Here is a 23,542-nt window from a genome sequence, read left to right as displayed (position 1 = left end):
AAGAGCCCGGGCTTGGGAGTCAGAGGTCATGGGTTCAAATCCCGGCTCCACCAGTTGTCAGCTGTGTGACCTTGGGCAAGTCCCTTCACTTCTCTGGGCCTCAGTTCCCTCATCTGTAAAATGGGGATTAAGAGTGTGAGCCCCCCGTGGGACAACCGGATCGCTTTGTAACCTCTCCAGCGCTTAGAACAGTGCTTTGCACATAGTAAGCGCTTAATAAATGCCGTTATTATTATTATTATTATTATTATTATTGTATCTACCCCAGCACTTAAAGCAGTGCTTGACACATAGTAAGCGCTTAACAAATATGTTAACAGTGCTCCGAGTGGGGTTAGCACCTAATTAACACTATTGATTAAAGGGTTGTGTTTTTTTTTCTGGGTGTGTATAGTTTTGTGGTCTTATTTAGAAAAGGTTTTCTTTCTAAATCCCACCCCCAGACGTACAAGGATTCGTGCTATGGAGTGAACTACCAATGGAATTAGAGGGTTGGGAATTAGGGCTGATCCATCTGGTGGGAGTTGCGGGAGAGGGCTGGGCGGGGACGACAGATAGGACAGGTTTTGGGAAAAGGAAGGGGCCACAAGCCCAAACAAGCCCTCCCCCTCGACCCCCAGATCCAGGGTAAAATCTGAGGCCAGGGATTGTGTGTTCTTACATTGGTCTCTCCTAAACGGTGAGTACAGCGCACTGCACCCACCAAGCATGCAAATACCGCAGAAAAGCAGCATAATCTAGCATGAAGAGCACAGGCCTGGGAATCAGAGGACCTGGGTGTTAATCCTGCCTCTGCCACTTATCTGCTGTGTGACCCTGGGCGAGCCACTTAACTCTGTGCCTCAGTTACCTCATCTGTAAAATAATAATAATAGCATTTATTAAGCGCTTACTAGGTGCAAAGCACTGTTCTAAGCTCTGGGGAGGTTATATATTGCCAACTTGTACTTCCCAAGAGCTTAGTACAGTGCTCTGCACACAGTAAGTGCTCAGTAAATACGATTGATTGACAAGGTGATCTGGTTGTCCCACGGGGCTCACAGTCTTCACCCTCATTTTACAGATGAGGTAACTGAGGCCCAGAGAAGTGAAGTGACTTGCCCAAAGTCACACAGCTGACAAGTGGTGGAGCTGGCGTTTGAACCCATGACCTCTGACTCCAAAGCCCGGGCTCCTTCCACTGAGCCACGCTGTAAAATGGTGATTGAGACTGTGAGCCCCACGTGGGACAACCTGATTACCTTGTATCTACCCAGTGCTTAGAACAGTGCTTGGCACATAGTAAGCGCTATTATTATTAACTTTAAGCAGAGACTGTGAGCCCACTATTGGGTAGGGCCCCTCTCTATATGTTGCCAACTTGGACTTCCCAAGCGCTTAGTACAGTGCTGTGCACACAGTAAGCGCTCAAATACGATTGATGATGATGAGTAAGTGCTCAATAAATACGATTGAATGAATGAATGACTAAGACTAGGGGCGGGTGCCCATTCAGGAGGTGGTGGTTGGGGGCTGGGGGAGGAGGTGATGAGCTGTCACTCATCCAGAATCAGAAGGTCGTGGATTCTATTCTCAGCTCCGCCACTTGTCTGCTGTGCGACCTTGGGTAAGTCACTTGACTTCTCTGTGCCCCAGTGACCTCATCAGCAAAATGGGGATTGAGACTGGGAGCCCAACGTAGGACAGGGACTGTGTCCAGCCCGATTTGCTTGTATCCACCCCAGCGCTTAGAACAGTGCCTGGCACATAGTGCTTAACAAATACTGTAATTATTATTATTATCATTATTGTTATTATTGTTATATTATTAATATGTATTATTATAATATATTGTTATTATTATTATTATCCATCAGCATTTAACCTAGGGCTCTCTGGCACCTGAGAGGATCTCTGCCAGGGCGGGAAGGGGAGGACCAAACTGCTGCAGGAGGCTCCCCGGGGGGTTTGTTCCGTGCACCCCCAGGGAGCAAGGCCCAGCCCCACCACCGGCCTAGAACAATAGGAAGTAAGGTGGAGTGAGGGGTGTCTCCTGCCTCAGTTTACCTTTCTTCGAGTAGGTCCCCCTACTTCTGCACTCTGAACGGTGGGGAGAGCAGGGCAGACCCCTCCCCATCCCAGCTGAGCCCTCCTCCCACCAGACCCAACCCCCCGACACCCGTTACAAGAAAAACACTGATCTCAAGGGAGGTAGGGGTAGAGCTAGGCCCAGATGGGGCCCTGGGCAGTTCCAGACAAGCCCTGGCTGTAGGAAAGGGATTCATTCGATCGTATTTATTGAGCGCTTACTGTGTGCAGAGCACTGTACTAAGCTCTTGAAGGGATGAAGAGTGATCAGTCCTATTTACTGAGCGCTAACTGGATGCAGAGCACTGTAGTAATCGCTCGGGGGAGTACAAAAAGCAGCGTGACTTAGTGGAGAGACCACAGGCCTGGGAGCCAGAGGTGGTGGGTTCTAATCCCTGCTCCGCCACTTGTCTGCCGGTTGGGCTTGGGCAAAGCACTTCACTTCTCTGTGCCTCAGTTCTCTCATCTGTAAAATGGGGATTAAGAGTGTGAGCCCCACATGGGACAAGGACTGTGTCCAACCCGATTTGCTTGTATCCACCCCAGTGCTTAGTACATTGCCTGGCACATAGTAAATGCTTAACAAATACCATCATTATTATAGTTATTATTAATCCTAGCTCCACCACTCATCTGCTGTGTGACCCTGGACAAGTCACTTAACTTCTCTGGGCCTCAGTTCCCTCATCTGTAAAATGAGGATGAAAGACTGTGAGCCCTATGTGGGCCAGGAACTGTGTCCAACCTGATTATCTGATATTTGTAAGCTGCTCAGTACAGTGCGTGGCACATAGTAAGCATTTAACAAATACCACAATGATTATTATTATTTAGAAGGGTGGGGGCGCAAACACACTGCCACAACAGGGGGGAACACAACAGCAGCTCCTGAACAACATGGGGACAGAGGTCTCCATCGTGATTCAGGGTAGGCTGAAGCAAACTTTGAAGGCAACCACAAAATGGTGCACACTATCCCATGGTTTAGTGACCCCGTGGCTCAGCAGGGCCACCAGACCCAGAGCCCAGGGCTGCCGTGGACCACCCCCTCCTTCAAGCGCTTAGTACAGTGCACACTGTAAGCGCTCAATACAATTGAATGAATGAATGAATGAACCCCCTTCTGGAACTGGAATGCCCCTTGGGGGTAAGGAATGTGTCTACCAACTGTATTATACCCTCCCAAGTGCTCAGTACAGTGCTCTGCACACAGAGCGCTTAGTAAATACTACTCACTTGCCTTGATGGAAGCACAAGTCATGGCATGAGTCCCCAAGCCCTCCCCGCCCCCCTCTCCCCAGCAACAGAAGAGGAAACTGAGGCAGAAGCAGATGGAGTGTGTTTGAGCACAAAAGCCCCATAGGTTACAGTGATTACACAAGAGGCTCCTTGGGCAGGAAGCTGATGTGACTCCCCACATCCCCCCATACATACACACACAAACACACACACAAAAACACACACAGGACTGCTGGAGGATAGGGCAACCTTCTAGGTAAAGACCCCAGCCCTGGCCGCACTCACACCACAAATTTATTCTTGGTCAGGTTGTGGCTTTTTGAGGCTGTGTCGGTGTGGGCCTGGTAACCAATGGTCACTTTCTGAGTCAGCCCCAGCCGCTCCTTGTATACACGCCTGGAGGGAAGAGAGAGAGGGAGAGAAAGAGAGACAGACAAAGAGAGAGAGACAGGCACAAGGAGAGGAGAGAGAGGGAAAGGGAGGATGGTTTCACTCTGTCCCCCTTCTCATCCCCAAACAGGTCCACCACCCTGAGGTAATCCCTAAACCGTAAGCAGGGTCTACCAACTCTGTTGCACTATCCCAAGCGCTTAATACAGTGCCCCGCACAGAGTAAGCACTCAAATATCATTCCATTCGTGGATGGATTAGCAGTCACCTTCCCATCTACCCCCGCCAGCTCCCCGCCGCTCCCACCGGTACCCGATGTGGGTGACGCCATCCCGGTTGTCCGCCTCGCACGTCCAGACGGCGATCTTGTCCCCCTTGGCCCGGACGTTGAGGACGGCCCCGCAGACGTCGCCGCTGAACTGCTCAAATGACTCCCCGATTAGGCACAGCAGCTGACAGGGGGGACCAGGACGAGGACCAGGAGGGTGACGAGAAGGAGGAGGACAAAGATGAGGAGGACAACTGACTGGGCCTGACAAAGAGCTTGGCCCCCGAGCAGTGGGGAGCAGGGCCCTGCTGACTCTGGGGACCGGCTCTGACTACCCCTTACACCCCGGGCAGAGGAGGGGAAAGGGGCGTCTGCCCCCTGCCCTGGCCTCAGCTGACCATGAATTGCCACCCCCTAGCTCCCTGAACCCAGTTCCCTTCCACTTCAAGTCGGGCAGTGCCAGCCCCTGAAGGTGGACACAACCTCACTCAAAAGTATAGCGTGCCATCTGTGTACAGAGCACTGTACTAAGCACTTAGGAGAGTCCAATGAACAGTCTGTGGTCATGATCCCTGCCCTTGGGGAATTTGCGGTCTTAGTCCCTGGGGAGAGGGAAGGGCCCTCTCTCCCATAGCCAACCCCTTGACCCCCCGGGGGCCCTCTTCTCCTCTCCTCCCATTCCCTTCTGTGTCACCCTGTGTCATGATATTTGAGTGCTTACTCTGTGCGGGGCACTGTATTAAGCGCTTGGGATAGTGCAACAGAGTTGGTAGACCCATTCCCCGCTTACATTCACCCCCCCACCCAGCCCCAGAACTCTCATGTCCATATCTGTCATTTATTGATTTATATTAATGTCTGTCTCCCCCTCTACGTTGGGAGCAGGAATATGTCTGTTCTATTGCCTTCTCCCAAGCGCTTAATACAGTGCTGTGCACACAGTAATCACTCAATACGATCGACTAACCGTCTCGAGCCAGAAGTGGTCCAGGTCCGTGTGACGCTGCTGCTTGGCCAGGGTGACGAGCCAGCGACCCCCTCTCTTGTTCTGATCGTCTTCCCACATCGGCTCGATGCCATCCTGAGGGGGTGGCCAGGCGGGGAGGGAGAGTCCTCACCATCCATACCCCCTTCTCCCCTCACCTGGCAGAATCGCCCCCAACCCTGGCCCCTCGCCCACCCTTCTTAACCCTTGCCCGCCCTCCCAAAGACAATCTCTAGTCTTCCTCTCCGCCCACTTCCCTGGTAGAATTTGGGCTGAGGAGACCCTCTCCCCTGTTTCTGGAACCAGGTACTGCATGGTCACTAGACACAAAAGCGAAAGAGGCAGCAACCCTCGTGGCCTTGTAGATAGAGCCCAAGCCTTGGCATCGGAAGGACTTTCATTCATTCATTCATTCATTCAATCATACTTATTGAGCGCTTACTGCGTGCGGAGCACTGTACCAAGCGCTTGGGAAGTACAAGTTGGCAACATATAGAGACGATCCCTACCCAACAACGGGCTCACAGACTTGGCTTCTAATCCCAGCTCCTGCACTTGTTTGCCGTGTGACCTTGGGTAAGTCACTTCGCTTCTTCATGTCCCCATTACTTAATCTGTAAAATGGGGATGAAGGCTGTGAGCTCCATGTGGGACATGGACCGTGTCCAGCCTGACTAGCCTGTATATACCCCAGTGCTTAGTAAAGTGACTAGCACAAAGTAAGTGCTTAAACACCATGAAACAACAACAATAAAAAACCCACCCTCCCAGCCCAATTCAACAGCCTGAGGTCCACCATCCCTGCACCACGGGGCAAAGCCCCCCTCCCCTCTTACCTTAAATAGACAGTAGTCACAGCCAGGGGTCAGTTTGCTGGCCGGCTGAATATGGTGATACAGGCTGCTCAATGCCCTCCCAAGGCCGAAGGGAGAGTTTGGTCAACACTGAGCTCATCTGGTCACCCCCCACCCCAGCCCCCACAAACACCCAGGACATCTCCAACTGAGGATCCCACAAAAAGCCGGGAAGGGGACCCCCTTCCTCATCCTACCCTCACTGTGGTCTCCCAGACTCCCTGAGCTTTGACTAGGAAGTCAGACCCATCACTTCTGCCTCCACCTGAGGAGTGAACTGATCCCCACTCGGCCAGTCACCTGCTGGGTGCTCTTGAGCAAGTCACTCCGCTTCTCTGTGACTCAGTTTCCTCATCTATAAAATGGAGATTCAGTACCTGTTGTTTCTCTTCCCTGCTCCTTGAGGGCAGGGAAAATGTTTGGTGTCGGTTTGGTCCTTTCCAAACACCTAGCACAGAGAGCCTAAACCCAGAAGGGGCTCAAAATCTGCCCCTCCACCCCCCCACTCTCCCCCAACCAGGGACGGAAGCCATCTCAGGGGTCCTACTCACCCCCAGAAGTCCTCCACCGTGTCAAACTTGGTTATGAGGTGCAGGTTGGCTTGCCAAGTCTTACTCTTGTCATTCTTGAAGAACCACAAGGCCCATCTGAGGTGGTGAGATGAAGACAGTGACATCCAAGATGCAGGTGCCCCTCACCCATCTTTCACCCCCTCCTCTCACTGGCCCAGGCTTTGGAAAAACCCACCCACCCCCTGGCACTGCCCCACCCTGGGGCCCAGAAGCCAGGAAGGGGCCCCTTCCTCAGCCTGCCACCCTCCACTGTGGTCTCACAGATTCCACGATGGGTGAACGGGAAGCTAGACCCATCACTTCGGCCTCCAGAGGTGGGAACTAAGGAAGGGTCGGGGGCTCCTGGAGCCCCCATTACTGTACTCTCTCCCTCCCCCACTCCAAGCCAGGATGGGCCTGAGGCTTCTTCCAGGGAGGGGGAAGTGTGATCTGGGGCAAGGTGAACCCCAGTTTCCTCATACCTGTTTTGCAGAGGGTGCTTCTCCACCATCTCAAGCCCCAACCCTTTGGGTCGACCTTTCTTCTTCCTCTGCTCCTGCCTGGGGCCTTCTGCCCTGGGCTCCTGGCCTGCAGTGACCTGGGGAGAGTCGTATTCCCCTCACATCCTCCCAGCCCTGCCCCCACGCCCCCCATACACCTCCCCTAGCCCCCTCCTCCATCCTTCCCCAGGCAGCAGGGCTGATGAGAGAGGCTGAGGCTGCGTAAATTCACTGTGGGCAGGGAACGTGTCCTCTATCTGTTATATTGTCCTCTCCCAAGCTCTCAGTACAGTGCTCTGCACGCAGTAAACACTCAGTAAGTGGGCAGGGATGGGGAATGGTTGTTGGGGGCGGTGGGGGGTTTCACTGGAAACTCTCTGATCAAGCTTCTGAGAGCTGGGAAGAGCTCAGAAAGCTGTGGCGGAGATCACCCCCATCTTCCCACGGGGTGGGCAGGTTGGGACCATCGCACACCAGTCCAAGAGCACTACATCAGCACAGGACACTGAACTGAGCCCCACTGAAAAGCAACAATGCCTGCCCTTTGAAACTGGGTCGGGTGGAGAGGTCAAGGCGGGGAGGAAAGGGGCAGCCGGAACAGTAACAAGGAGGTAAACTCCCTGTGGGTACGGATTGCATCTACCAACTGTATTAGACTCTCCCAAGGACTTAATATAGTGTTTGGCAATTAGTAATCTCTCTAAAGGCACAAATCACATCTACAAGGAACAGCTTGGCCTAGTGGAAAAAGCCCTGGCTTGGGAGAAAGAAGATGTGGGTTCTAATCCCAGGTCCGCCAGGTGTCTGTTGTGTGACCTTGAGCAAGTCATTTTATTTCTTTGTGCCTCAGTTCCCTCGGCTGTAAAATGGGGAGTCAGTACCTGCTGTCTGGCTTACTTAAACTGTGAGCCCTGTGTGGGACAGGGACTGTGTCTGACCTGACAGTCTTAGCCACCCCAGCATTTAGTCTTACTTTAGACCGTGAACCCACTCTTTTAGACTGTGAACCCACTGTTGGGTAGGGACTGTCTCTATATGTTGCCAACTTGTACTTCCCAAGCGCTTAGTACAGTGCTCTGCACACAGTAAGCGCTCAATAAATACAATTGATTTAGAACAGCACTTGACACATAGTAGTCCTTAACAAATGCCACAATTATTACATTGTACTCTCTCAAACACTGAAGCCAGTGCTCTGAACACGATAACTCCTTAATATTACATTTGATATTCACCCCATCCCCAACACTTATGTATACATCTTTATATATCATAAAGTTACCTATTCATTCATTTTAGTGTATGTCTCCCCTTCTAGACTGTAAGCTCATTATAGACAAGGAATATACCTGCTGATTCTTTTGTATTACAGTCTTCCAAGAACTTAGTATAGTACTCTGCACATAGTAAGCACTCAATAACTACCATTGTGGTATTTGTTAAGCACTTACCATGAGCCAGGCACTGTACTAAGCACTGGGGCGGATACAGATTGGGTTGGGCGCGGTCCCCGTCCCATGTGGGGCTCACACTCTCAATCCCCATTTTACAGGTAACTGAGGCACAGAGAAGAGAAGATCACATAGCAGGGAAGTGGCAGAGCTGATGGATAATAAATAACACCCATTGATAGCAGGAAGAGAAGAAAGATGAGTGAGATAAAAAGCTCGTGAGGGCCCTCCCCCCATCACCAATTCCCCTCCCTCTCCAGACCTCAAGATGGCAAGAAGCACCCCCTCACCCGCTCAGCTGATGCCATCTTCCTTCAGAGAGAGAAAGAGCCAACCCTACCTTCTCCAGGGAGCTCCTTTTATTTTAAACAGGCCCTTAAAGGAACCAGGCTTCAAATCCTCCCTCCCAGCTCATCCTCTAACAGAAGGTAGAAATCACCTGATCTCTGGTCTCAATGCAGCCCAGCTCTTGAAAATCAATCAATCAACGGTATATATCGAGCACGGCGGAGTGGACAGAGCCCGGGCATCAGAAGGTTAGAGGTCCTAATCCCTGCTCCTCCACTTGTCTGCTGTGTGGCCTTGGGCAAGTCACCTCACTTCTCTGTGCCTCCCTTCCCTCATATGTAAAATGGGGATGAAGACTGTGAGCCCTTTGCTGAATAGGGACTGTGTCCAACCCCACTTGCTTTTTCCCCCCTTGGGGCTTAGTACAGTGCCTGGTGCACAATAAGCACTTAACAAATACCAGAATTATTTTTTTAAAGGTATTCGTTAAGCACTTACTATGTGCCGTGCACTGATCCAAGCGGTGAGCCCTGTCTAGATTGTGAGTCCCCTTCTAGACTCTAGAGAAGCAGCATGGCTCAGTGGAAAGAGCCCGGGCTTTGGAGTCAGAGGTCACGGGTTCGAATCCCGGCTCCACCACATGTCTGCTGTGTGACCTTGGGTGAGTCACTTAACTTCTCTGAGCCTCAGTTCCCTCATCTGTAAAATGGGGATTAAGACTGTGAGCCCCAAGTGGGACAACTTGATCACCTTGTATCCCCCCCCCCCAGCACTTAGAACAGTGCTCTGCACATAGTAAGTGCTTAACAAACGCCATCGTTATTATTATAGACTGGGAGCCCGTTGTGGGGCAGGAATTGTCTCTCTTTGTTGCTGAATTGTTCTTTCCCAGCACTTAATACAGTGCTCTGCGCACAGTAGGTGCTCAATAAATATGATGGAATGAACGAAGCAGTGCTCTGCCCACAAGCAAGCGCTCAATAAAGACAACTGCCTGGGTGCCAGGTGGGTATGTTCATTCATTCATTTAGTTGTATTTATTGAGTGCTTACTGCGTGCAGAGCACTGTACTAAGCGCTTGGGAAGTACAAATCGGCCACATATAGAGACGGTCCCTACCCAAGGATGGGCTCACGGCCTCGAAGGGGGAGTGTGGGACCTTAGGGGTCTCCCCCTGCACACAGTAAGCGCTCAATAAAGACAGCTGCCTGGGTGCCAAGGTGGCTATGTGTGGGACCACCCTATATGGGGGGTCTTCCACTGGGGCTCTCAGTCTTAATCCCCGTTTTACAGATGAGGTAACTGAGGCTCGGAGAAGTGACGTCGCCCTTCTAGACTGCGAGCCCGTTGGGTAGGGACCGTCTCTATATGTTGCCAACTTGGACTTCCCAAGCGCTTAGTACAGTGCTCTGCACACAGCAAGCGTTCAATAAATACGATCGACTGACTGAATTGAAGCAGCATGGCTCAGTGGAAAGAGCCCGGGCTTTGGAGTCAGAGGCCATGGGTTCGAATCCCTGCTCTGCCAATTGTCAGCTGGGTGACTTTGGGCAAGTCACTGCTCTGGGGCTCAGTTACCTCAGCTGTAAAATGGGGATTAAGACGGCGAGCCCCATGTGGGACAACCTGATCACCTTGTAAGCTCCCCAGCGCTTAGAACAGTGCTTTGCACATAGTAAGCGCTTAATAAATGCCATCGTTATTATTATTATTGGGGGGCTCCTGGGAAGGGGGGAAAGGGTCCCCCCCACCCCCACCGTCCCAGGCCTTGATGGTGGCCCCTCCCTCCCCCCCCCCGACACCCCCCGCCCCCCAGCAGGGCCGGCTCTGGCCGCCAGGGGGCGACAGACGCGAACTCGGCGCTGCTGCAACGCGCTCAGACCGAGCGGACCGCGAAGCCCGAGCTCATTCAGAGAAGCCGCAGCTCGGCCCGCCGCCGGATTCGCACCCGGACCCAACGGGGGCACGGGCCGCCACCTCCCAGCCGGGCTGCGCCCCCCGCTCCATGGCCCAGCCGCGCCCCTGAACCCCGCAGCCCCCCCCACCACCCGGCCCCAGCTGAGCGCCCACAGACGTCTACAACGCCGCCCCGCATCCCAGGTGGGTCCCCCGGCGCTGCTCCCCATCCCCCGGGTGGGGATGCGGGGCTGGAGGCTGCGGGACTGCTGGGGGGAAGGATGGTGATGGAGGAGAGGGGAGGATGGAGAGGGATGGTGGTTGGGGTGGGGGGGTAGGACCAGTCGCTCTGAGCATCCTTGGTGAAGGCCGCCCCGGGGCTCAGGTGAGGGGGTGTCCGTGTCTCCGCGGGGATGAGGGGCTCGGGGGGTCCACGGGGCCTCCCCAAATCTCCCTTCCCCGTCGTCGGAAGGTGGTGGGGGGTAGGACCAGTCGCTCTGAGCATCCTTGGTGAAGGCCGCCCCGGGGCTCAGGTGAGGGGGTGTCTGTGACCCCGCGGGGGAGAGGGGTCTCCCGCTTCCCCTCCGGAGGCCGCAGGGGCCCGGATAAAGGAGGCCGCCCCTCCCGCCCGCCTGGGCCTCAAGGACACAAGGACTCCGGCGGCGGCCCCGCAGGCGGGGACCGGGTGGGGAGGGATGGAGGGGTGGGGGCTGCCCTCCCAGGGTGTCCCCCCCGCCCCCTCTCCGTCTCCCACAGAGCCCAGCGCCAGGATGGACATGTTCATGAAGGGGTTAAACATGGCCAAAGAAGGCGTAGTGGCCGCCGCCGAGAAAACCAAGCAGGGAGTCACGGAGGCCGCGGAGAAGACCAAGGAGGGCGTCCTCTACGTCGGTAAGGGGGCCACGCCCTGCCCACCCCCACCCCGTCCTGTGGTGAAAGGCCACCAACCATGACCCCTGGACTCACTCCCATCCCCTATTGACCCTTCCATTCATTCATTCAATTGTATTTATTGAGCGCTTACTGTGTGCAGAGCACTGGACTAAGCGCTTGGGAAGTCCCAAGTCGGCAACGTATAGAGACGGCCCCCACCCAACAACGGGCTCCCAGTCTAGAAGGGGGAGACGGACAACAAAACAAAACATGGGGACGGGGGTCAAGTGGTCAGGACAAAAAGAATTAAAGCTAATTCAATGGAACCCTTGAGCCTGATTCCATCCTGGGTAGGTGCTCTGTGCACAGTAGGGGTTCAATAAATATGATGGAGGGAGCAGTCCTGCTGGGGAGGGGCGTCCAGGGAGATGGGGGGCCCCTCTCCAGCCTCAGCCCTGTTCCATCAGGCTGGACGGCATCCGGGCAAGAGGGGCGAGTCAGAGTGCCCACCCCAGCGGAGGATTCAGCGTTCCCCTGCCCTCCGGGTCCGGACAATCTGGCCCCCGTAGCTCCATCTGGGTCATCAGCAATCCTCTGGGTGGGCGAGGAGGGGTGGAGGCCGCCTCTGAGACCTCTAATTGAGTGGGGGGCAGTGGGGAGAGGGACAGGGCCAAGCAACAGGGAATGTGTTGTCCTCTCCCAAGGGTCCAGTCCAGTGCTAGGCACGCAGTAAGCGCTCAATAAATACCATTGATTGATCAATGGATGGTGGGCAGGGGGCAGGCGCAGGCTCAGGGAGGGGGTTGGCCAGAAGCAGCCCAAAGAGGCCCTTGTTCCCACCGAATCAGTGCTTAGAACAGTGCCTGGCACATAGGAAGTGATTAACAAATACCATTATTATTATTATTATTATGGCTCTCCTACAGCCCCCTTCACCCCCTGATTGGAGGGGAGGGCATCTGAAGCAGTGACCACCTCCGATCCCATATGGCTCAGTAGGGCAGGGGGAGGGGAGGGGGGCAAGGACGCTCCTCGGTGGGGTGGGGAGGCTTGTGGTTCCAATCTCCCTGGCCCAGAGGAAGCCCCAGGGCAGTCACCCTTCCTCTTGGCAGCCACCTTGTCTCTCTGGCAGCTGTGAGGACCCGATAACCCAAATAGGTGCCCCTGAGCAAACCCATCTCTTGGGGGTGGGGGGGGGGAATTGGCAGCCAGTCAGGCGGGCACCGGGAGCCGTGGAGGGCTTGGCCGGCGCAGGAGGGCTTTCTAGGGATGAGGCCAGGCCTCGTTGCCAGCCTGATACTCCCCTCCGCCCTGGCCCACGTCAGGGGCTGAGAAGCCCGAGGGCACCAAGCCCTACTCCCGCTGCTGGCAGAGTTTGAGGGGCGAGGAGAGCCAGAAACCGTGCAGCCCCCCACCCCCACTCCAAAAAAAACCCCAGAGAATATTTGCCCCTTCCCCAGGACCCAAGGAAAATCTTCCACTGCACAGCAGTGCTCATGGCAACCCCCTCCCCCAGGAGTGAGGGAGACATCCTCAGGGCCCTAAGCATGCTGCTTCCTTCCACCCATTCTCAGTGGAGTCGGGCGGGCGGGAGAGCCACGGGTGGGCAGAGGACCTGGGGATTTGGGCCTGTGCCTTGGGAGGGTTGAGATGGTTGGAAAAGGGGGAGTTTGGAGCATCCCCCTCCTTCCCTCCCAAGACCCCTGAGCCACCCTGACCTCAGACCTGGCCCCTCGTCAGTGAAGTCCAGTTGCACTGGTGATAGGTGTCCCCTCCTAGAGAGGCCATCTGGATCTGCCCCCCTACAACCCTCTGGCCCAGGGACCAAACCCCAACCCCACTTGGAGGAAAGAGCACGGGCCTGGGGGAGTCAGAAGACCCAGGTTCTAATTCTGGCACCATACCAGCTATGTGACCTTGGGCAAATCTCTTAGCTTCTCTGGCCTCAGCATCCTAATCTGTAAAATGGGGATTCAGTATCCATCCTCCCTCCCCCTAGACTGTGAGCCCCACTGTGGGACAAGAGTGGGGTCCAAACTGATTACCCTGTGTTTGGCACCTGGTAGTGTCTAACAAATACCCAGGTGATGATCTCAGGGCTGGCCGGGGGGTTGGGGGGGGTCTGGGAGAGTGATGGGGGAGGGTGGGTGGGACCGAACTGGAAACCTGCCACGGGTGGGAAACTGAGGGATGGGGAGTGGGCAGCTTCCAGTTACCCACTGAGTCAGGGAATCTGTGCTTTAGAGAGAGAGAGAGTGTGTGTGAGTGTGTGTGTGCATGACTGCGAGCCCATGAGGGAGTGCTAGTGTGCGTATATCTGATGGGGTGACTGTGCACGTGTTTGCTGGTGTGAGCGTGTGACTGGATGGTTTGTGTTGTCAGCCTCTGGGTGTGGGGGGTAGATTTTGTATGTTTGGTTCCATGTCGTTCGTGTGTGTGTGCGTGCCCACATGCCCGTGGCCCGGTCTGGGGGAAAAGCAGTCGAGGGCTAGGGGTACGGGTGAGAGGTGTTGGCCACTGGAGCCAGCCGGACACCAGGCTGTGGGTGACGGTGCGTGCGTATGTGTGTTTGCGGGCAAGCACACATACGCTCAGGGTCCGGTTGAGGGGGCATAGGGAGGGGGTAGTAGTGCTAACTGGACACCAGGCTGTTAGCGACTGTGTGTGTGTATTTGTGTGTGTTTGTGTGTGCACATACATTCAGAGCCCAGGCTGAGGTCCAGAGAGGGCAGAGGGAGTGGGCAGTGCTGCCAGCCAGGCACCAGGCTGTGGGTGACTGTGAGTGTGAGACCAGAGTTTGTGAGTCGGGAGAGGCAGCCTGGAAACCTTGCGATGCCCCAGATGGTATTTGTTGAGTGCTTACTATGCGCCAAGCACTGCACTAAATTCTGGGGTGGGTACAAGCAAATCAAGTTGGACACAATCCCTGTCCCGCATAGGGCTCACAGACTCCACCCCCATTTTACAGATGAGGGAACTGAGGCACAGAGAAGTAAAGTGACTTGTCCAAGGCCACACAGCAGCCAGGTGGCAGAGCTAGGATTAGAACCACGAGTGGAATTAACCCATGATGGGCTATGTGCAGGGAGATGGGCCCGTGCCCAGACAGTGCCAGGACAGAGCAGGGTAGGGTTCTCACCAGAGGGGGAACTGGGCTGTTCGGGGTGTGATAACAAATAATAATAATCGTGATACTTGTTAAATGCTCACGATGTCCTAAGCATCGGGAGAGACACAAGACACGCAGACTGGACCCAGTCCCTGCCCTACACAGAATTCACAGCTTAAACAGGAGGGAAGACAGGTATTTAATCCCCATTCTGCCGATGAGGAAACTGAGGCCCAGAGGGGTGAAATGACTCGCTCAAGGTCACCCAGAAAGCGAGTGGATTAGAACCCATGTCTCAAGGTCGATCAGCAAGCCAGCAAATTAGAATCCAAATCTCTGGAATCTCAGTCCTGGGACTTTCTCCAAGCATCTCACATCTGAGAGGGGCGGGCTGGGCAAGGAGCCCTGGGGAGGAGAAGGGGGTTGTGTGTGTGTGTTTGTGTACTTGTTGTGTAGGGGAGGGAAAGGTGCATGCCCATTCTGGGGGAGTGATGAGGTGATAGGCGTGTGTGTTGGGGGGTGGGTGAGAGGACGTGTGCCTGCATTGGGGTGGTGATGAGGTGGTGTGTGTGTGTGTGTGTTTGTGAGGTTCACACGCACTGTGTGGGTAGGCGCGTGTGACGGCCGGGGGAGGGGTGTGGGCGCCGGGGGAGGCAGGAGCAGATGGAAGAAGGAGCTGCCGACAGCAGGTGCCAGAGGGGAGTTCAGACACTGCTCTTGGAAACCCGCCTGAGAGCGGAAGCTCTGTCTCCTGCCCCTCCCCTCTCCTCCCCCAACCCCCTGCCCCGACTACGGATGAAGCCAGGGGGGTTGGGGGGGAGCATAGCACCCCCACTCTAGCACCACCCTTACCCGTCTGACCTAGTCTCAGTCAATCAATCAATGGTATTGATCAATCAATCCCGGCTCTACCGCTTAGCTGCGTGACCTTGGGTCAGTCGCTTCACTTCGCTGCGCCTCAGTGACCTCAACTGGAAAATGGGGGTGAAGACTCTGAGCCCCACGGGGGACAACCCAATCACCTTGTATTTCATTCAGTCCTTCAATCGTATTTATTGAGCGCTTAACTGTGTGCAGAGCACTGTACTAAGCACTTGGGAAGTACAAGTTGGCAACATAGAGAGACGGTCCCTACCCAACAGTGGGCTTGTATCCTCCCCAGCTCTTAGAACAGTGCTTTGCACATAGTAAGCGCTTAATAAATGCCATTTAAAAAAATGGTATTTATTGAGGGCTTACTATGTGCAGAGCACAGCGCTTGGGAGAGCATACTACAATAAAATTCGCAGACATGTCTGAAGGACGTAGATGCAAGTGTGGATCTATCAACTCCCTGACAGCAGGATTAGCTCTATTCACTCCCCAAGTGCTTAGTACGGTGCTTGGTAGACAGTAGACGGTCAGCTCCATGAGGGCAGGGATTGGGGCTACTAATTCTGTTCCATTCTCCCGATCGTTCAGTACAGGGCTCTGCACCCAATCAATCAATCAATCGTATTTATTGAGCGCTTACTGTGTGCAGAGCACTGTAATAAGCGCTTGGGAAGTACAATCTGGCAACATATAGGGACAGTCCCTACCCAACAGTGGGCTCACAGTCTAGAAGGGGGAGACAGAGAACAAAACCAAACATACTAACAAAATAAAATAAATAGAATAGGTAGGTACAAGTAAAATAAATAAATAGAGTAATAAATACGTACAAACATATATACATATGTACACCCAGAAGACTGGAAGCTCCTCGAAGGCAGGGATCTTGGAGTCTAACCAGGGCAGGGCCCGGGCTGGCTGTACCACCTGCACCGAGACGTCTAGCCCATCCCGCCAGTGGTGGCGGGGGGCTTCTGGTCCCACTCCCCAACCCCAGAGAGGGGACCCTTGGGTCGTGGGCAGAGGGACTGTCTTGCGATATTGTATTCTCCCAAGTACTTAGTAAATATTAATAATAATGATGGTATTTGTTACATGCTTACTATGCGCAAAGCACTGTTCTAAGTGCTGGGGGGCTTACACGGTGATCAGGTTGTCCCACGTGGGGCTCACAGTCTTAATCCCAATTTTACAGGTGAGGGAATGGAGGCCCGGAGAAGTTAAGTGACTTGCCCAAAGTCACACAGCTGACAAGTGGCAGAGCTGGGATTTGAACCCCTGACCTCTGACTCCAAAGCCCGGGCTCTTTCCACTGCTTCTCTAGTATAGTGCTCGGCACACGATAAGCGCTCAGTAAATCCGATCGACTGACCGAAGGATGGTCAGGATGGCTGACTCTGTTCCCCCCATGCCCTCTGACCTCTCCGGCCTATCCTGTTCTCTCTAGGCAACAGAACCAGAGAAGGAGTGGTTCAAAGTGTCGCCTCAGGTATGATCTCTGTGGCCCCCGCCCCGACTGTGCTGGACACCCCTAGCCTGTGGCCCCTGTCTGGGGTGGGGTGGGGGTGGGTCCGGGCTGTGTGTGCGGGGTGGGGGGCTCAAGGCTGGTGGTCGGTGGTCTTCCCAGTGGCGGAGAAGACCAAGGAGCAAGCATCGCAGTTAGGAGGTGCTGTGTTCTCGGGGGCCGGTAACATTGCCGCCGCCACGGGGCTGATGAAGAAGGAGGACCTCCCCGCCGACGTCAAGGTGAGGATGCCCTCGGCCGGTGGCCCGGACGATGCCCATTCTGAGTCACCCATCCACAGGGCCCGGGGTGGCGGTCCCAAAAACAGGGAAGAGGGACGGGTCGGTTGTCTGTTTTTCTGCCTTCGGCTCCGGGGTCTTCCCGGGAGGCGCTTGGCTTCTCTCTGCCGAGTGCCAGGGCTCGGAGGCGGCCCGGGAGCGGGATGTGGTCATTTTGAAGAGAGTGGAAGGGGACTGGTGGGCACGTCGCCTCATCCAGGTCACGCTCTAGGTGTGGGAGACTTGGGTGGGCTTCTGCAGAAGGGCATATATGACATCATCCTCGTACGTGGGGTGTGCCAGTGATATCACATGGGACTTCGGTATTTTCACAGTCTCTAGGGATGTGTGAGTGTGCACAAGTGGATGATTGTGTACGTGGGAGGGCAGGGGCGGTGTCTGGGCCCCATGGTGGGGGCACGGCCGGCCAGGGTACGTCCAGCTGCGGGTGCCCGGGCTGCCAGGGGGTTGGAGGGGCAGGGCGGGCATCTGCAGGGGGAAAAGGTGGGGGCACCGTCTTGGCAGTAGCTGGTGAGAGAGGCTGTGAGCTCCCAGCTTATCTTAAAATAGCAACAGCTGAGGAAATCAGGCCACAGAGGTGGCCAAGCCTGGCTCGGCGGCTGGCGGCCCCGACTCCAGCTGTCTCCCTGCTCCCTCCACCATCTCCTCCTACCTTCCCCCTGCCACCTCCTTGCTCCCCCTCCCTCTACTTCCTCCCAGCTTCCCCCTTCTTGCTCCCTACTCCCTTCTTCCTCCCTATTTCCCCCTCCCTCTACCTCTTCCCAGCTTCCCCCTTCCCCCTTGCTCTTCCTTCCACCTCCTCCTAGCTTTCCCTCCTACTACTTTCCCCTCCTCCTGGCTTTTCCCGCTTCCCAGCTTCCCCCCTCCCCCCCCCCTTCCCCTCCTCCTGGTTTTTCCCTTCTCCTAGATTTTCCCTCCTTTTGGCTTTTTCCTCCTCCTAGATTTCCGCTCCTCCTAGCTTTTCCCTCCTTCCAGCTTTCCCTCCTCCTAGATTCTCCCTCCCTCTACGTCCTCCCAGCTTCCCTCTCCCTGCTCCCTCTACCTCTTCCCAGCTTCCCTCTCCCTGCTCCCTCTACCTCCTCTCCTCCTCCCCCTCCCCTCAGTTGCTCACCTGTAGTCCCCAACCCACTGATCCAGGCTACTGTTTATTTGGGGGAGGGTGGAGAAGAGGACCCCAGGTCCAGCAGAGAGGCTACTCTGGAACCCACTAGTTGTTGATGCGCTTCAGACTGCCCCGGGGCCTGCAGATCCCACGGGAGTGGAAGTAGCAGTCTCCCATAAACTTCCTTTCTCCCAGAGGGTGTCAGAAAAAGATCCTTCCCCAAGGAATACTAGGAGTCGCCCCAGGGCTGCTGTGTGACCCTGGGCAAGCTGCCTAACCTATCTGGGTCTCAGGTTTTTTCATCTGTAAATGAGGGATCTTAATTCCTCACCTCTCTCTTCCGTCCAGGGGATGTTGTGAGGGTGGAATGAGGTCCCTTAGCTGGAAGCGCTTAGGACAGAGGAAAGGGACTCCGAAAAAGCCGAGGTGTTCTGGGGTCTGAGTGGTCTGGCCACTGTGGTGCAGGGAGATGGAGAACCGTGGATTATTGTTTATTGTTCCCAAGTGCTTAGTACAGTGCTGTGCACACAGTAAACACTCAATAGATAGGACTGACTGACTAGCTAAATTCCCATCTGTCCCAGGGACACTGGGCTAGGGATCCCAGAGGGGAGATCGTTTGACGCTAAGCTGTTCCAGTTTCACTGGTTCAACAAGTGGAGGGGAATCCGAGGAGGGGGCAGTCAGCCCATCGTATGTATTGAGAAAAGCAGCGTGGCTCAATGGAAAGAGCCCGGGCTTGGGAGTCAGAGGGCATGGGTTCGAATCCCGGCTCCACCACCTGTCATCTGGGTGACCTTGGGCAAGTCAGTTAACTTCTCTCGGCCTTAGTTACCTCACCTGTAAAATGGGGATTAAGACTGTGAGCCCCAAGTGGGACAACCTGATCACTTTGTATCCCTCCCCAGCGCTTAGAACAGTGCTTTGCACATAGTAAGCACTTAACAAATACCATTATTATTATTATTGAGCGCTTACTGTGTGCAGAACCCTGCACTAAGCACTTGGGAGAGCGTGATAGAACAGTATAACAGAGGCATTCCCTGCCGGCAAAAAGCCCAAGCCCAGGGAGCATTGAGAGGGGAGACCCCCTCCCGGCCTGGGAGCAGATGGATCAGGCCGGAGAGTGACCCCAGCCCCACCCCCATGCCCCCTTCTAGCCGGAAGAAGTGGGCCAGGAAGCTGGCGAGGAGCCCCTGATCGAACCTCTGCTAGAGCCTGAAGGCGAGAGCTATGAAGACCCCACTCAGGTAAGGGTGGGAGAGAGGAGCGACACCCCCCCCCACCCCCAGCCCCCACCCTGTGAGGATGATGGGTAAGACACTCCAAGAGGTCATTGGTCCAGCCCATCCCCTCCATCCCAGGGGCTGCCTCCTAATCAGCTGACCATGGGGGGGGGGGGGGTCCCTGGTCTGTGCCCCCCCTCTGCCACCGACGGGACCCCCTCCTGGATGGCCCCTCTCTCATCCCACCCATTGTGGACCACACCCAGGGGTTCTTGTCCGCTCTCTGCTGCTGCTTTCCCCGCGGTGCCCAGGATCAGCGGGGGGAGGCAGGCGTTGGCCAAGCCCCCTCCTCAGTCCCCAGACTCCTCCATGCTCCCTCGTTGCCCGATGCTTCGTCTGTTCCAGCCACGTGGCGGGGGCCCACCACTGGCAAACTTTGCCATTTCCTGCCTCTCCCTTGACCTCTGCCGCATGGTGGGGAACTCGGGTCGGTGGGCATCCCACCCCCACTCTGTGCCTGTTTCCCTCGGGCCAGGAGAGTGTGGGGGGGGGGGGCAGGCCGAGGGTGCCCGCTGAAAGCTGCTCCCGTCCCTCTCTCTGCTCCTCTGTGCCCGCCCTGCCGGCCGCTGCCCGCCTGAAGGAGGAGTACCAGGAGTACGAGCCAGAGGCCTAACGGGCCACCTCCCCCGGCCTCCCGGCCCCTCCACCAGCAGCACAATAACAATAAAGACGCCCTGCCCCACTCCCCCCACCCGCCCAGCCCACCCCCTGCCCAGAGCTGGGACCACTGCCTTCCCTTCTCCCCGCACCCTTTCAAACAAGGCCTTTCCCTGTCCCCCTCCCCCCACTCCTGCCCCTCCAAACACATTCTCTCCCCACTCCTCCAAACAAGGCCTTCCCCCCACCCCCCTTCCCCTGCCCCTTCAAACATGGTCTTCCCCCCTGCCCCTCCAAACATGGCTTTCCCTCCCATTCCCCTCCCCTTATCTCCAACCTCCTGCCCCCCAGTAACACATTCTCCCCCCACCCCACCATCCCTCAGCTCCCCCTCTGTGTTCGGTGTCTGTCCGGTTCCTGGAGCCTCCGCCTGGCAGAGGGGAGGCAGAAGCGGCGATCCCGACCCCGCTGCCCGCCGCCCCTCTGCCCTGGCTCCAGCCCCAATTCCTAAAGTCCCCTCCTCTCGCTTCCCCCTCCCCCTGTCTCCATGTGGATGTAGCATGTTTTAAGTGTTTTTAAACAGGACGTTAGGGGAATAAAAGCCAAAAAAAATGCCCTCCCCCACATCTTGCCACCTGTGGGTATCACTTGGTCAGCCGGGGTTTGGCCCCCAAGCTGCCCCCGGCCTGGCCCACTGATGACCAGCCCAGGGGCATCTGTCTGGGCCCTCCCGCAGTGCCAGAAGTCATGGTAGAACTTGGTGGGGGGGGTGTTGAAGAAAGGGGTTGACTACCCTCCCTCAAAATCCACACATAAGGAGGGTGTGTTCTCCCTCCCTCCCCTGCCCGCCTCCCACCACCCTTGAAAGCCACCGGGCAGGCCGGGGGAAGGGAGAGGGGAAGCCGCCCCCCGCCGCCACCCAAGCCAGCGTTGTGTGTTGTAACCGTGGCATGGAGACGCATCCCCCTGTGTGTGTGGCCCCGGGGCTGCCGTGGTGTGGGGCGCCTATGTGTGGCCACGAATAAAGCCAATTCTTGTCAGTAGCCCTGCTCTGTCTGGGGCTTTGTCTGTCCGTCAGTCAATCGTATTTATTGAGCGCTGTACTAGGCATTTGGGAGAGGACCCTAGAATAATAAACAGGCACATTCATTCCTTCAATCGTATTTATTGAGCGCTTACTGTGTGCAGGGCATTGTACTAAGCGCTTGGGAAGTACAAGTCGGCAACATATAGAGACGGTTCCTACTCAACAACAGGCTCACAGTCTAGAAGGGGGAGACAGACGGCAAAACATTCCCTGCCCACAACGAGTTCACAGTCAAGAGGGGGAAGACAGATAGTCTAGAGGGGGTCTCTGTGTTGAATGGAATCGTTCTTCTCATTTGTGTCCCTTCCTGCCCCCCAGCTCTGGGATATGCCCCCCACTAGAACAATGTCCGACTGAACCAACAGACAGAATCAGCACCCGGGGATGGCCCATCGGGAAGAGGATGTGGCAGGACGTCCTCACTGCCCCCCCTCCTTCTTTCTGGTCTTTGTTAAGCACATACTATGTGCCAGGCACTGTTCTAAGCGCTGGGGTAGATCATCAGGTTGGACACAGTCCCTGTCCCCCATGGGGCTCCCAGTCTTAATCCTTTCCCAAGTGCTTAGTACAGTGCCCTGCACTCAGGAAGCGCTCAATGAATCCGGTCAAATGAATGAATTTCACAGATGAGGGAACTGAGGCTCAGAGAAGTGAAATGACGTGCCTAAGGTCACACAGCAGATGAGTGGCAGAACCAGGTCATCTGAGTCCCAAGCCTGTGCTCTATCCACTAGGCCACACTACCTCCTCGCCCATCACCTCACTCTGCCCAGCCGCACAGCTGAGCCAGCCCCCCCACTTGAGCTGGCCAGCTGTGTGTCCCCAGGTGACACTCTCCCCCTCTCTGGGTCTTATCACCCTGAAGAAAGCAACACTGTTGGGGTCAGGTGTGGGGTCGGCTCTCCTGAGAAGGGGACACAGGGTGATTTCAGGGGTCTGCTTTGTTTGGGTTTCATTCATTCATTCAATCGTATTTATTGAGCGCTTACTGTGTGCAGAGCACTGTACTAAGAGCTCGGGAAGTACAAGTTGGCAACGTATAGAGACGGTCCCTAGTCATTCAATCGTATTTATTGAGCGCTTACTGTGTGCAGAGCACTGTACTAAGCGCTTCGGAAGTACAAGTTGGCAACGTATAGAGACGGTCCCCATTCATTCAATTGTATTTATTGAGTGCTTACTGTGTGCAGAGCACTGTACTAAGCGCTTCGGAAGTACATGTTGGCAACGTATAGAGACGGTCCCTATTCATTCAATTGTATTTATCGAGCGCTTACTGTGTGCAGAGCACTGTACTAAGCGCTTCGGAAGTACAAGTTGGCAACGTATAGAGACGGTCCCTATTCATTCATTCATTCAATCGTATTTATTGAGCGCTTACTGTGTGCAGAGCACTGTACTAAGCGCTTGGGAAGTACAAGTTGGCAACGTATAGAGACGGTCCCTATTCATTCATTCATTCAATCGTATTGAGCGCTTACTGTGTGCAGAGCACTGTACTAAGCGCTTCGGAAGTCCAAGTTGGCAACATAGAGAGACGGTCCCTACCCAACAACGGGCTCACAGTCTAGAAGGGGGAGACAGACAACAAAACAAGACAGGTGGACAGGGCTTCAGCCAGTGACCCCCTCCAATCCATTTATTGAGCACCTACTGGGTACAGAGCACTGCAAATGGAATCGGAAGACATCATCATCATCATCATCATCATCAATCGTATTTATTGAGCGCTTACTATGTGCAGAGCACTGTACTAAGCCCTTGGGAAGTACAAATTGGCAACATATAGAGACAGTCCCTACCCAACAGTGGGCTCACAGTCTAAAAGGGGGAGAGACATGAAGCCTGGCCTCGAGGGGTTGACAATCTAGCGGGGGAGACCGCAATACAGGGCGACTGGGGGGGAGATGGAGAATAGACCAATCAATCAATCAATCAATCGTATTTATTGAGCGCTTACTGTGTGCAGAGCACTGTACTAAGCGCTTGGGAAGTACAAGACCAGCCTTGGGGATGGAGACCACCGATCCTGCTACTGTGGCTTCGGGCCCCCCCGACCATCCCTGGCTGAGGGGGTTGGGGGTCATCAGGTGCAGCTGGGAACTTGGGGGGCCCCCAGGCCCAGTGTTCCGGAAACGGGCTTCGCCCGCCCCCTGCTGGTGATGGGCGCACAGTGCGGATCCTGGTACCCACGGAGCCTCGCTGGGGATCCCGTCGCCTTGGTAACGCCGGCATCCTTCATCATCATCATCATCAATCGTATTTATTGAGCGCTTACTATGTGCAGAGCACTGTACTAAGCGCTTGGGAAGTACAAATTGGC

General features: G+C 55.3%; 2 protein-coding genes across 2 annotated transcripts; one reads left to right on the top strand and one right to left on the bottom strand.

Moving 5' to 3' along the window:
• Positions 1–3,536: 3,536 nt before the first annotated feature.
• EIF4E1B (eukaryotic translation initiation factor 4E family member 1B) lies at positions 3,537–8,613 on the bottom strand. The gene is made up of 7 exons (XM_038770806.1): positions 8,596–8,613; positions 6,837–6,952; positions 6,355–6,450; positions 5,786–5,849; positions 4,932–5,045; positions 4,009–4,148; positions 3,537–3,702 (listed from the first exon to the last, which is right to left on the bottom strand). The coding sequence occupies exons 1-7, from the start codon at positions 8,611–8,613 to the stop codon at positions 3,588–3,590; spliced, it is 663 nt and encodes a 220-aa protein (XP_038626734.1). The 3' UTR covers positions 3,537–3,587.
• Positions 8,614–10,469: 1,856 nt separating this feature from the next.
• Positions 10,470–20,372, top strand: SNCB (synuclein beta). The gene is made up of 6 exons (XM_038770807.1): positions 10,470–10,693; positions 11,246–11,380; positions 16,792–16,833; positions 16,972–17,090; positions 19,410–19,499; positions 20,116–20,372. The coding sequence occupies exons 2-6, from the start codon at positions 11,260–11,262 to the stop codon at positions 20,146–20,148; spliced, it is 405 nt and encodes a 134-aa protein (XP_038626735.1). The 5' UTR covers positions 10,470–10,693; positions 11,246–11,259; the 3' UTR covers positions 20,149–20,372.
• Positions 20,373–23,542: the final 3,170 nt, after the last annotated feature.

Source organism: Tachyglossus aculeatus, chromosome X2 (assembly GCF_015852505.1).
Source record: "Tachyglossus aculeatus isolate mTacAcu1 chromosome X2, mTacAcu1.pri, whole genome shotgun sequence".
In the NCBI taxonomy this organism is placed as follows: domain Eukaryota; kingdom Metazoa; phylum Chordata; class Mammalia; order Monotremata; family Tachyglossidae; genus Tachyglossus; species Tachyglossus aculeatus.
This window is presented reverse-complemented; position numbering and strand designations above follow the sequence as displayed.